Below are 13,949 nucleotides of genomic sequence, written 5' to 3' on the forward strand. Positions count from 1 at the left end.
ACCATTCATCGTAGTGGCTGGCATATGGTTGCATGCCAATCTGTCAGAAATCAATGAGAAGATGTTTGCCACGTGTTGCAGATATGGAGAATATGCTGACCTATGTACCTAGGTAGGTCTTGATAACACGTGCAATATGCGGTCTTGCGATATCTTGTTGGAAGATAACATCATGAAGGCCTGAATGCTGGGCAGAACCACCAGCCTTATGACATAAGAAAATTAAGGCCCACTGCCAAAATAAAAGCCTCTGTGAACCGGAGATAATAGTGCTGTGTACCCGATGATATGCCCTGCCATACCGCCAGGAGCTGAGCCCATATAATCATGTCGAATGCAACCTGGCGACGTTCGGTTCTCGGAGCCTTCACTGACGGATATGTCCGTATTTATGCAGTTTTCAGAATTTGGACACATGAAAACACAATGAGGTGCCATTCCTGTACGCATTGTAGTCGAACATCTTCTCTGTCAAGCGAGGCTGTAACAGTGGTTGCTATGCTGACAATATGGGTACGTGTCTGGCTGCAAAAAAGCCATTCCCTGACTCAAGCTATTGATATGACTGTATGATCATGCACGGCCTAGCGAATATTATGTCTGTCCTAGCGGGCGCTAGCCACACGGGGACTGTGAGATCTATCATGGCGTTGACTATGGCCCACATATCCCATTGATTCCAAGTCCGGATGACAGTTGTAGGATAACGATCATCGTGGAACGATAGCCTTTAGCCTCGGTGGGCCACATGCCTGACGCTGTCGAATTCGATACCTACAATGGTTGGACAGCAGTACGAAAACAACGCGAGAAATTCATGTTGAACATAAACGCAGATGCTAGCTAAGACTGCAGGTGGCGCTGTGGTATTTGAACACGAACGGCACCTCTCCAATGTCTTCAGTACAAATGCCAGTTATGACCAAGCAGCGTTCTGCGTAGTTTTGAATGCATTATATCAGAGGTGAGTGTATTCGAACGAGAGAAAATTGTTGGTGTTCTCATTATGGTAGTTGCTTCCGTAACCAAGGGGTCAGAAATGTTTGGTGTTTCAAGATTTATACCGCATACAGGCAAAGCAGGTGAACGTCATGCTTTAGGACACAACGCAGAAAGAAGTGTCTGTTGATAGTGACAGACGGTTATTAAAGGGGATTGTGACGAAAAGTATGGGGATGGCTGACGCAAAGGTAAACTGCAGCTCTGAATGTCGCACTCGCTAACTATCTCAGTGCCAAAACAACACAAAGGGATCTCCAAAAGCAGGGAGTTGCAGGGTGAACTGGAATTCCAAAACCACTCATTAGTGATGCAAATGTCCGTAACTCAGATATTCGGTACCGAAGCCATAAAACCTGGACTATGGAGCAATGGAAGGAAGTTATTTGCTCGCCTGAGATTTGTTTCACACTGCTACCAAATTCTGACCGAGAATACGTCCCTACAGGACGAGCGTCCGGTGATGATTTGGGAAGCCATATCATGGTATTCCGTGGGCTGAGTAGTTACTCTGCAAAGTCGCATTACCATCAAGAACTATGTGACAATTTGGGCTGGTCACATCCATTCCATGGTACAATATTTGTTCCCCAGTGGTGCTGTTCTGTTCCAAGGCGACAGGGACACTGTTCACACAGCTCGAATCGTCCACGATTGATTTTGTGAGCACAAGGATGAACTGTCACATCTCTCGTGACCACTAGTCACCATATCTCAATATTGTTGAGCCTCTGGCATCTATTTTTAGAGAAGCGTACGTGATTGCTATCCACCTCCATCAACGTTACCTATGCTTGCCAGTATTTTACAGTAGCAATGATGACCACAAAGGACCTGTGGGAATCCATTCCCAGACGACTGGTAGCTGGTTTGAATGCCAGCTGGTTTCCTTCACCGTATTGGACAAGGCAATGTGTTGTGTTTTTGGTATTTCCATATTTTTGTCCAAAATCTGTACACTGGGCAGTTGCGGTGAAATTCTACTTACTTACATATCCACTTCATGCTATTTTAACAACCGTTATATGGCATCCTCATGGTGTTGCAGTTTTAACGATCAACAGTGTACATAAACAATGCATGTTAGATCCTTATACACACGACAAATTCATATAGTTCATACAAATGTGTTACAGTCTTTGCCAAACAGACTTTAGATTAAAGATGTGTGATTATTATTCGTGTTTATAATTATGTCACACTGGTTGCTTAGTTCCACAGTTTCAACTAATGACAACTAAAGTGCTCTTCAGTTTCAAAATTAAAAAATAATACCTCTGTACATGACTAAGAATAATCGTGTCGTAGACGATACAGCCTGCCTTCCTGGAGCTGAACTTATTTACTCAGCTAGTAGTACGGGGGCCTACAGTTTAACAAGGACTGTGGGACACGGTGGAAATCGGCTTATTTCTCATTAACAAATCACAAGCTGAAGCTGAAGAAGCGATACGTGACACAGAAAAAAACGTTCTAACCTCAACTGGGGTAGAATCCGGAAATTTTAGATTTGTATCGCTGCTCGTTTGCACTGAACTTCCAGCCCGTCTCAATGCCATAGTAATCTCTTAAATTGATGTATTTCATTACTGAAGTGGACGGATAGGTCACCAATGTATATAATTGAGGACATTTTAGAAGTTCACTGTAAATGTATTTGAATGTTTAATTTTTTTTTTTTTTAGTAGTTACAGTACAACGTCTACGAAGATGTTTTGGCAGGGGAATCGGTTATAGACATGGCTAAACGCTAACAAAAGATTGTACGTTTTTTATACAACTTCTGAAAGAAACACACTTAGGAGTACGAGACTTCTGTTTTAAAACTTCCTGGCAGATTACAACTATGGACGGAATCGGTACAACATGGTGGAGCAAAAGAAGACTGGGAAAAAGTTAAATCTCGTGTACATATACAGCAGAGAATAAAACTGGGAAAACGTGACCCAAAAATAAGAGGACATGGTTTACAGCAGATATAATTTAACTTGTCGAAAATAAAAGGCTGTGCAAAAGTGCAACTGATGAACAAGAGAAAACTGAATGCAGAAGACTAAGGAATTTAATCAGTAGAAAAGTTAGGAAAGCAAAAGAAAGTTTTTTAGGGAGATGCGCAGAACATTGGAAGAGAATATGCTGATATAGCCTACAGAACAGGAAATACATTTTTTAAGGAATTAGGGTGTATTAGAAGATACAGAGAGGAAAACGCTTTTTGTCGAAGACGTGGTAAAGAGATGGAAAGAATACATTGAGGAATTGTATGACGGAACAGCTTTATCGGAGTATGTAATAAGAAAAGAAGAGGAAGAATTTGAGAAAGCTCTTAAAGCAATGGGTGCTGATGACATTCCTGCAGAACTGATCAAGAATGTTGGTGACAAAAGTCAGGCGAATGAAGTAATTTAGCAGTACTACACAATGACTCTATTACTTGAGTAGTGATTAAACAAGCGACGGTATCCTCTACAAATAGGTTAAATGGTAACAACCACAACGACATAAATGTCCTACTTGTTCCCGTTAAATCTCTATCCGATACTCAAGGCATTACAATAATTATGTTAAATCTGTGTTACAGGAATTTATATTTCCTTACTTTATTTTCTAATCAGTGTTAAACAGATGCACGAGTCGGTCGCGAACATCTGCTTCTCAAGTGCTTAACCTGATGTTACGAAACAGACTTGGAGCCATACGGAAGCATTATTTTCTACTCATCTCCTAATATGAGCACCCATGTTATTTCATTTTCCATCTGGTGGACATTGTTAACCTTTCTTGTTGACGCCAGGCAGATTTTCAACATGTAGAGCTACGAACTTACAAGATTACACTATTAGTACTGGAAGTAACAAAAATGGGATGAACACTTGAAATTATCATTATGGAAAGCGAATAGAAGACTTAACTTTCGTCGGAGGATTCTGTGAGAGTATGGTACATCTGTCAAGAAACCGCATATGACACCGTCTCAAAATTTTAGAATCCTTATTAAGTAGGCGTGACGGCAGACTTCAAAAGTATTCAGAAACTCTTGCAACGCTGGTAATCAATAGATTTTCCCGATACGAAAGTGTAACGCAAATTATAAGGGAACGTAAATGAAAATGTGAGTAAAGTCTTGTGAGTGATAGGCCATGTCAGTTGACTGAACACACCAGAGCACGCGATAAGACGCCAGAAGGAAAGAAGGCAAATCGTCGAGTTTCTATAAGAAGAAAACGACGCTGCTTAATGAACAGAAAACTTAAATTTTATTGATAAAGGGCGAGAAAGTCTACAGACCTACTTAAATGGTAGTCTTTGATGAAAGCCTTGGTTGTTCCTGAAAAATCCTATTAGTTGAATCTAGATAAGTGGCCTTCCAGGAATACTGTGCCAAAATTCCGTTGCTTCCATTGCACATCGTCGGCAGAGGTGGTAAGAATGAAACTACAGAGTTAGTGTGAGTGGCTGATATGGATTGTGAACAAAACGTCGATAATGTTGGCACGAGACGCCCTCTGACAGCACTATACAGTGGCATGGAGAGTGTATAGGTACCTGTAGCCGACCCCACGTCCTTGGCGTCGCAAAATGCACAACTCTACGGTATTTGTGCTAGGATTACGACAGCGTATCCGTCTCTCGGTAGCTGTTTGCGAAACGTGTGGATAATGCAAAGAGCACCTGGAACATTAGTAGGCAGCAAATATTTTTCTTAGACTTAGAAGAGCTTTTATTTATGCTGTGTAATTTTCAACGCATACTGTATAGATTTCTGGTACTTTGGAGTTCTCTACTCACTCGAATGAATAGCCTTACGTTACGCAATAGCAGTTAGTGTGAGAGTGATATTCATACTACACTCCTGGAAATGGAAAAAAGAACACATTGACACCGGTGCGTCAGACCCACCATACTTTCTCCGGACACTGCGAGAGGGCTGTACAAGCAATGATCACACGCACGGCACAGCGGACACACCAGGAACCGCGGTGTTGGCCGTCGAATGGCGCTAGCTGCGCAGCATTTGTGCACCGCCGCCGTCAGTGTCAGCCAGTTTGCCGTGGCATACGGAGCTCCATCGCAGTCTTTAACACTGGTAGCATGCCGCGACAGCGTGGACGTGAACCGTATGTGCTGTTGACGGACTTTGAGCGAGGGCGTATAGTGGGCATGCGGGAGGCCGGGTGGACGTACCGCCGAATTGCTCAACACGTGGGGCGTGAGGTCTCCACAGTACATCGATGTTGTCGCCAGTGGTCGGCGGAAGGTGCACGTGCCCGTCGACCTGGGACCGGACCGCAGCGACGCACGGATGCACGCCAAGACCGTAGGATCCTACGCAGTGCCGTAGGGGACCGCACCGCCACTTCCCAGCAAATTAGGGACACTGTTGCTCCTGGGGTATCGGCGAGGACCATTCGCAACCGTCTCCATGAAGCCGGGCTACGGTCCCGCACACCGTTAAGCCGTCTTCCGCTCACGCCCCAACATCGTGCAGCCCGCCTCCAGTGGTGTCGCGACAGGCGTGAATGGAGGGACGAATGGAGACGTGTCGTCTTCAGCGATGAGAGTCGCTTCTGCCTTGGTGCCAATGATGGTCGTATGCGTGTTTGGCGCCGTGCAGGTGAGATCCACAATCAGGACTGCATACGACCGAGGCACACAGGGCCAACACCCGGCATCATGGTGTGGGAAGCGATCTCCTACACTGGCCGTACACCACTGGTGATCGTCGAGGGGACACTGAATAGTGCACGGTACATCCAAACCGTCATCGAACCCATCGTTATACCATTCCTAGACCGGCAAGGGAACTTGCTGTTCCAACAGGACAATGCACGTCCGCATGTATCCCGTGCCACCCAACGTGCTCTAGAAGGTGTAAGTCAACTACCCTGGCCAGCAAGATCTCCGGATCTGTCCCCATTGAGCATGTTTGGGACTGGATGAAGCGTCGTCTCACGCGGTCTGCACGTCCAGCACGAACGCTGGTACAACTGAGGCGCCAGGTGGAAATGGCATGGCAAGCCGTTCCACAGGACTACATCCAGCATCTCTACGATCGTCTCCATGGGAGAATAGCAGCCTGCATTGCTGCGAAAGGTGGATATACACTGTACTAGTGCCGACATTGTGCATGCTCTGTTGCCTGTGTCTATGTGCCTGTGGTTCTGTCAGTGTGATCATGTGATGTATCTGACCCCAGGAATGTGTCAATAAAGTTTCCCCTTCCTGGGACAATGAATTCACGGTGTTCTTATTTCAATTTCCAGGAGTGTATAGAAACTCTACTATAAGCGGTAAGTGTAATTTTGCCAGATTGCATTACACTTTATAATAAACAAATCTTTGTGTTAATAAAACAATATTTTCATTACAAGAAATCTCTCTGCAGCTGTCGTCATTAGGAGTTAAAGATAACTTACTGGGTGGGATTTCACTACCTAATCCATACCTAAAATCTAATAATAACCCTGAATTTCATGGCCGGCCGCGGTGGTCTAGCGGTTCTGGCGCTGCAGTCCGGAACCGCGGGACTGCTACGGTCGCAGGTTCGAATCCTGCCTCGGGCATGGGTGTGTGTGATCTCCTTAGGTTAGTTAGGTTTAAGTAGTTCTAAGTTCTAGGGGACTTATGACCTAAGACGTTGAGTCCCATAGTGCTCAGAGCCATTTGAACCATTTGAACCTGAATTTCATTTTCATGTACAGGGTGATTCCGTAATGATGTTACAAACTTTGAGGGACGATGGAGAAGGGTAACTATCAGTTTGAGAGTCCCTGATCCGGGAACTACGGAGTCGGAAGTTATATGCCAAAATCATTCTGATACCTCTGATAGTAGACCTCTTCTACGTAAAGCTCTCTGCTTTGCATATTTTGGAAAGAGTAGTATGAATCAAAACAAGAAAAAAATGTGAGGTAAATTTGGGCTCTAATGATCATACCTTAAGTGCTATGAACACTTTTTCAGTGAAGAGATGTTTTTCTCAGTAGCAAAAGTGAACAAGTGGTCGTATGCCTTAAGGTACGCACTTTATGGCCCGTGTTTACCCTTCATTTTTTCCTTGTGTTGGACTATACCACATCCTTCAAAATCCTGGAAAGCGAAGCTTACAGTAGAAGAGGTCAAATGTCAGATGCATCAGAACGGTTTTCGCTTATACCCTCAGACTCTGTCGTTTCCGCACGAAAGCTGCTTACCTCGAAATGATACGAGTACATTACCCTTCTGCTCCAACCCTGAAAGTTTGGCACATCATTATTGAATCGCCATTACTGTATTTACAATGTGATGCCAGATGTTCGCAGGAAAGTGCCGGGACACCCTTCAGAAGTGTCGCACGGATAGAGCAATGAGGAGGCCTGGTGGACCAACCCTGCGAATGGGCAGCGTACCACGACAGGTCCTTGCGTCGGTGTCCAGCACGAAGTCGTCGCTGCAGACACACAGGAAGCTGCCCGGCGTGTTGACGCAGTCCATGTTGCAGCCGCCGTTCCTCTCCGTGCACTCGTTCACGTCCTCACACACCGTCCGGTTCCTGGTCAGTACAATGGTCATGTGTTAGACAAAAATAGAAACCAATGTATCTACGTTAACTATCGAAAAACACTGAAAGATCTGCTCGAAATGGTGTGTCGTCCACTGGAAAATACTTGTCTGCTATCGGGACACGTTTGGTGCCAGTTAGTATCTTAATCAGGTACACCTGTCACGTTCTTTATACAGAAAACAAAACTAAGGCAATAAGGTGTTGCTGGTATAAAGAATGGAAATAAAATATCTGTACCCGCAAAGGAGAACAGCTATCAGTGTATGTGAGCGTTAGAAACGATGCTAATTGACGGAAGAGTCACAAAAGTACATGTATAGAATCATTACTCCCCTTAAAATGGACTAATCTGATGAAATGTAAGAATTCAGTCGTTGACAACGTACATTTAACATTTTGATAGTGTGTGCTGTCCTGCCCTTACAAGACATTACTGTGACCTAAAATTGTGTGCAAATTGAATGATTCTCTCCACATCGCACATACCACTGGGCAAACTTTACATAAAAAACGTGTGGGAAACGCTCGGCCCCGAGTCCATCGTTATCGCTGTGTTCTAAGAAGGTTGCCCAGAAAGTAATGCACCACTTTTCTTTTCTTCCACAATTATGTATTGAAAGTAATGAGAAGTACACACACGAGAGAACGCTGTTTTATCTACACACCCCATCCCGTTCTATGGCCATCCTCCAGCGCGAAACAAGGGCGCGTAAGCCCTGTCGGTACCAATCCTTGTCCTGGGGGTGGAGCCAGTGCTTCACTGTGAAAATCAACTCCTCTTCATCCTCAAAATGTCTTTCACGAATCGCATCCTTTAATGGCCCGCCGGCCGGAGTGGCCGAGCGGTTCTAGGCGCTACAGTCTGGAACTGCGCGGCCGCTACGGAGCAAGTTCGAATCCTGCCTCGCGCATGGATGTGTGTGATGTTCTTAGGTTAGTTAGGTTTAAGTAGTTCTAGGTTCTAGGGGACTGACGACCTCAGATGTTAAGTCCCATAGTGCTCAGAGTCATTTGAACCATTTTTTTTAATGGCCCAAACAAATGGAAGCTCACTGCAACATGTTACGTGTGACAGCTGTGGATGGTATCCCCAACCGCTGCAAATCGTGGAACTCCGCCGAATCGCCTACTGATGATCTCGACCTCCGTGCCCAGCGACTGAATGTACTTCTGTCCTGCCTCGTGATGACTGGGTGTAGTGTTATGTCCTTAGGTTAGTTAGGTTTAAGTAGTTCTAAGTTCTAGGGGACTGATGACAATAGATGTTAAGTCCCATAGTACTCAGAGCCATTTGAACCATTTTTACTTCTATCGACAGCAGATGCTCCATAGACTTTCCACAAGCATTTGTGAATATTTCCCACGTTTCTTCCTCTGCAGTGGGAAATTCAATCATGGCACGTTGCTTTGTAACGTATATCACATACAGATGCCATTTTGAAACTGTCCTACAGCTACTCTATCTGTCGGAAGTGGCGCAAACTTGGCGCGCTCACTCAGGAGGCTTCAAATAATGCACGACTAAGGTTCCGCATTCGTAGCATTGTTTTCGGTCGTGGAAAATGCGGTGAATTACTTTCTGGTCAGCCTTTGTATGTCTGTCAAAACAAAACAGAAAATAATTTAGAGAGGAATCGCGAATTCCATGACGACGATTCGTTAGCGATGAATCAAGACACTGCTCTCAAATATAAGAAGTACGTGACAGATAAAATAGCTTCACATTGACTACTCCATTTCCTCTCCCTCCGTCGGTTCCCTCTCCCACCCCGACTCCGTTTTTCCTCTCCTCCCCCCATTTTTCCCCTCATCTGTCCAGGTCCCCCCTCATCTGCCCTTAGTTGTGGTGTGTCATCTTCTTGCCGACTTTTTAGTGCAGTGTTGCCAGTGAGTGTTAAGTGTTGTGCGTCTTTTCCGAAGTGTTGCGAACGGAAATCATACTATCTCTGGGTGTGATTTTTATATCTCTTGCAAACAGAAACCAGACTGTCGCCGTGTTTTTTTAATTGTCTGTCTACTATTTTACCTGTCTGCTTCATGTGCATTTTATTAGCATCGCCAACCCTTTGTTTTATGTTTTAACTTCACACAATATTCCGCCGTCTTACAATATAGGTCACCACTTTATCGCCTGCTTTTATTCTTTATTATCTTTCCTTATGCTTTAAAAATTCTGTAGGCAAACTGAGGATCTCCTTGATTGAGAAGCAGCGGCTCCGGTCTCGGAAACTGACATACGGCCGGGAGAGCGGTGTGCTGAGCACATGCCCGTCCATATCCGCATCCTGTGGCGCCTATAGGCTTAGGATGACAAGGCGGCCGGTCGGTATCGTTCGGGAGGAGGGAGTTTTTGAATGAAACCGAAAATAGTGCAAAAACACAGTGCCAACAGATGGTTCTGAACGGCAACACGTCAGTGACGTCGCGTGAGATTCGTGTGTAATATGAGCTGTAGTGAGACAGGGAGCCAGGTCATCCCTAGCCTGGCAGGATCTAAAGCATACATCGTTTGGTGACGATCGCGTGCTGAACCGCCACGTCCCTCACGCTTGGCCTTCCTAGCCCCCAGACCCCAATCTGTGTTATTAGTGTTATCTTTGGTCGTGGGGTTACCTGAAGTTGCAGGTCTACCGCGATCGTTAGCCCACATTAGGGATTCTAAAAGGCAGCATCCTACGTCAGTTTCTCACCATACCCTGATCTGCTGTGCAGTGCTGTTCACAACCTTGTCCCTAAACTACAGCTATTCTTGATAAAGGGCGGCCGACATGTTGAACATTTACTATAAAGAACACTGTCTTCACTAAAAATCAGTTGCTTTGCTAATTATTGCTTTTGTGTCATATGAAATGCATCTGTTGGTCACTTCGTGCAATACTTTCTGGTTTCAATAAAATTCCATGTCCTTTCCAGCATGTGTCAAATTTTACCTCTCTACCTACAGTATTACGTCGGAGAACTGAATTTTCAAATGTTAACGGACTTTTGGATCACCCTGTGTAAAGAAAGGTTTCAGTGCTGTACTATAAAAACGCGATGATGGGGATCCGTGAGGTTAAAGCCTCCCAAACAGCTTCATTTGCGAAATATTTGATAGTTGTACTAGTTAAGGTACTGAGTTGCAGATAGAAATAGATACCGTCGTGGCAATGTAAAACGTTCAAATAGTTCAGTCGCTCAGCGAGACAGTGCAAAGCAGTGGCGGTTGTGGGTAATCATTATAACAGTAAATTTGGCGACATATCATTATTAACTATGGGTTGCTTAATCTGGAAAATGTGCTCTTGCATAAGACGTCTACTGTTTGACCCACAGTACTCGCGGATATATTAACGCAGTCATCTGTCAAGTGTAACGAGCCCATCAACTGGATCACTGACGGTTAGGAAAAAAATTTGTGGTCTGACAAATAATTTAAGTATGTGAACGAGGGTGCTTGAGTTTGGAAATATTCACTGCAATACTGTGGATCAATTTTGCACGGTAGTACAGTTCGGGAACCCTGTTTGAGCGTATTTATTATAAGAAATTTCGCCACGCCATGTTCGCTCAAACACTTTTTGTACTCAGAACCACAACATTTTTTTCCATTTCTGTGTACTTAAGCAGCTACCTTCTTTTTGCGAAATAGCGACGACATCTCTCAGGGTGTTTAAGCAACTTGGCATTGCGTAACCATACAACTCAACGATACTTTGAAGAACCAAGTGTGTATTTTCAGGGTGTTTTACCCTTCAGAGTCAGCGAGTATATATCGATTTATTTCCCAGATCTCCATCGATAATGAAGGCTGCGGTGTAGAGGATGAATGCTGTACCATAGGATGACTGTCACAATATATAATGCCACCACCACATTGAAGCGCTGCGACATAAAGTAGGTGGACAGGTGACCATAATTCCGTATACTTCCCTTATACGTTTACCACATCCAGTCTGAATGAACCGATTAAAATCTGTTGAGTAATGGCAACTTATCTGCCAACAGACGAGAATCTAAAATACAAAAACAGTTGATACAAGGGGCGTTCAGTAAATATTGCAACCTTTTTTTTTTCCTTGCCCAGTTTCGACTGGAAGATTGCGGATTTGTTGTGGGACTTCTTGGAATATTATCGCTTCAGCAGCCATAGTTTCATGATGTTCCGATAGGTGACAGCGTTTTACGTAGCCTTCAAAGTGGTGTCTGTAACGGAGGTGCGGTCCAGGCGGAGGGCTACCATTGAGTTTCTTTTGACGAAAAACCAGAGCATCGCAGACATTCATAGACGCTTGCAGAATATCTACGGAGAGACCTGTAAGTGCACAAAAGCACGGAGAGTCATTGGGCGAGGAGTCTGTCGTCGTCGCAACAAGGTCACGCAAACCTTTTCCAACTCCTGCGTGACTCCTGTAATGTTCGAACATGCGTACAGTCTCATTCGAGGTGATCGACAGATCACAACCAAGACACCTCGCTACCCAATTGGACATCTCTGTTGATAGTGCTGACGCACTAGTCTCTCAGCTGAGTTTTTCAAAGGGGTTCCTCGTCACCTGACACAAGACTTTCCATGGGTTTGGCCCAATGAAGGATGCACTCTGCGGGCAGCAGTACATGGATGATGAGGTTATTGATGCAACAAGACTTTGACTCCAGCGTCGACCAGTAAGATAGCGAAGGCCGTCGCACTGAACGAAGATTGTGTTGAAAAATAGGATTTTGTGGCCAAAAGAGAAGGGAATAATAAGGTATATTGAAATTCCGAATAAAACCAACCTGCTTTGAGAAAAAAAGTGTAACATTACTTACTGAAAGTCCCTCGTAAAACTTTTCATCCGCGCAAACCTATGTAGCGATCTGATTGATCTGAAAAATTACGACTATAAATAAATATTTTCATAATGGCATCAGCGCGAATTTTACTACAGAAAAATGCTTCCTAATCGCTAAAATGGACTGTGATCTCGTTTTCAAGATTTTTAAGATCTGAAACACGTATTGTTTTTTTTTCATCACTAACTGAAAAAAAGAAACAAAAAACAGACGAAGAACTGTAGACAGTTGCGTGATGCATGACGTAAGTGTAATAACCTTTCCAAGGCTAATTAGTACGACGTAAGTGTCTTGTACTTGGAGGACGGGGAGGTATGCTGTCAGGGCGTGATGGAAAGGTGGCCACGTGGACGGCCTATAAGAGCTTCGAGAATGTTCTAGAACATTCTTAGTAGGTGGCCTTCCAGCAAACAGAAGTTTAAAAGACGCAATAAACCTGAGATGACACCATTCAGCCAAGTAAGAGGACTCGTCAATTTGACACGGGTGGGGCTGCAAAAGAAAATAGCACGGCAAAAAATTATTATTTTTCCTACTGTTAAGATCAGAATAAAAGTTGTAATACTCTCTTGTGGAAGCTGACGTGTCTGACATCTAAGAAAGACGTTAGAAATATCTGAAGTGGTATCAGACGCTGACGGGTGTCACCGCAAGTTTACTGCGTCTTTTAAACTTCCGGAGACCGGAAGGCCAGCTACTCAGAATTTTTTAGAAGATTCTAGAAGCTCTTAGAGACCTTCCTCATGTCCGCCTTCCGGTCTTGCCCTGACGCCGTGTCTCTGCTTCCTCTATGTGTGCGCTTCTTGCGTCATACTCTGCATTCCGTCACCGTCCTGAAGGATAGTACAAAATTTACTTTCCGCACGTATCCTTGCATTATGAAGTCTGGCAGATTTACATACATTTTGGGAATTGAGGGAACGCACATAGTTGCTAAATCAACAAAAGTTTTACTGCTTACATGACCGTTTTCGGAATACTCAAGTTCCATTACCTGGTGTATATATTAATATATTACAAGACTGGGGCAAGCAATCCTCAGAACTTTATAAATGTAACAGATGAACAACTGTACCCACTCAAGAATATCTAAAAGAATCGGTAAAAAGGAAGACGGGATGTTACATTCCGTTGTTGTGGAACAGAAGTTCCGTGTCTGAAGTATATTCAATGTGATTTTTTCACTCTGCCGGTTTAAAACGTTCTACCTGTCATAGCCCTAGTTTATACTGCGTCTCCGTCATGAGTGGTGCACGCCCTCACCATTCACGCTCAACTACTATGTACTAGTCACGATTTTCCTGTTCTTGTGGCCGGTTGGGTAGCACGGGAATTGTTCACGTAATCTATGTAAATGGTTCTACATGATGTGTTCCCTGTCCTTTTTTATCGCATCTTACGTTCTCTGTCATTCAGTTGACTCTTGTCGTCTCGTCCTAATAACTTTTTTATAAATACCTGGATTTCTCCTTTTGTACTTCAGGCATGGATCATTTGTTCCAAGAAAGCTTTGGTGAGGAAGAAGACCTCATTCAGTTAAGTGATTTTTATGTGAGTAACGTTCCGCCTTCTTTTTAATGACTCGTTTAGA

General features: G+C 44.1%; 1 protein-coding gene across 1 annotated transcript in view; it reads right to left on the reverse strand.

Annotated features, from left to right (window-relative positions):
• LOC126106674 (fibrillin-2-like) overlaps positions 1-13,949 on the reverse strand; it is a 174,949-nt gene that overhangs the window by 52,685 nt on the left and 108,315 nt on the right. The window contains exon 11 of the mRNA XM_049913079.1: positions 7,389-7,531. Coding sequence (XP_049769036.1) covers positions 7,389-7,531 — 143 coding nt within the window. The remainder of the gene's footprint in view (positions 1-7,388; positions 7,532-13,949) is intronic.

This window comes from Schistocerca cancellata, chromosome 1 (assembly GCF_023864275.1).
Source record: "Schistocerca cancellata isolate TAMUIC-IGC-003103 chromosome 1, iqSchCanc2.1, whole genome shotgun sequence".
NCBI classification, from domain to species: Eukaryota; Metazoa; Arthropoda; class Insecta; order Orthoptera; family Acrididae; genus Schistocerca; species Schistocerca cancellata.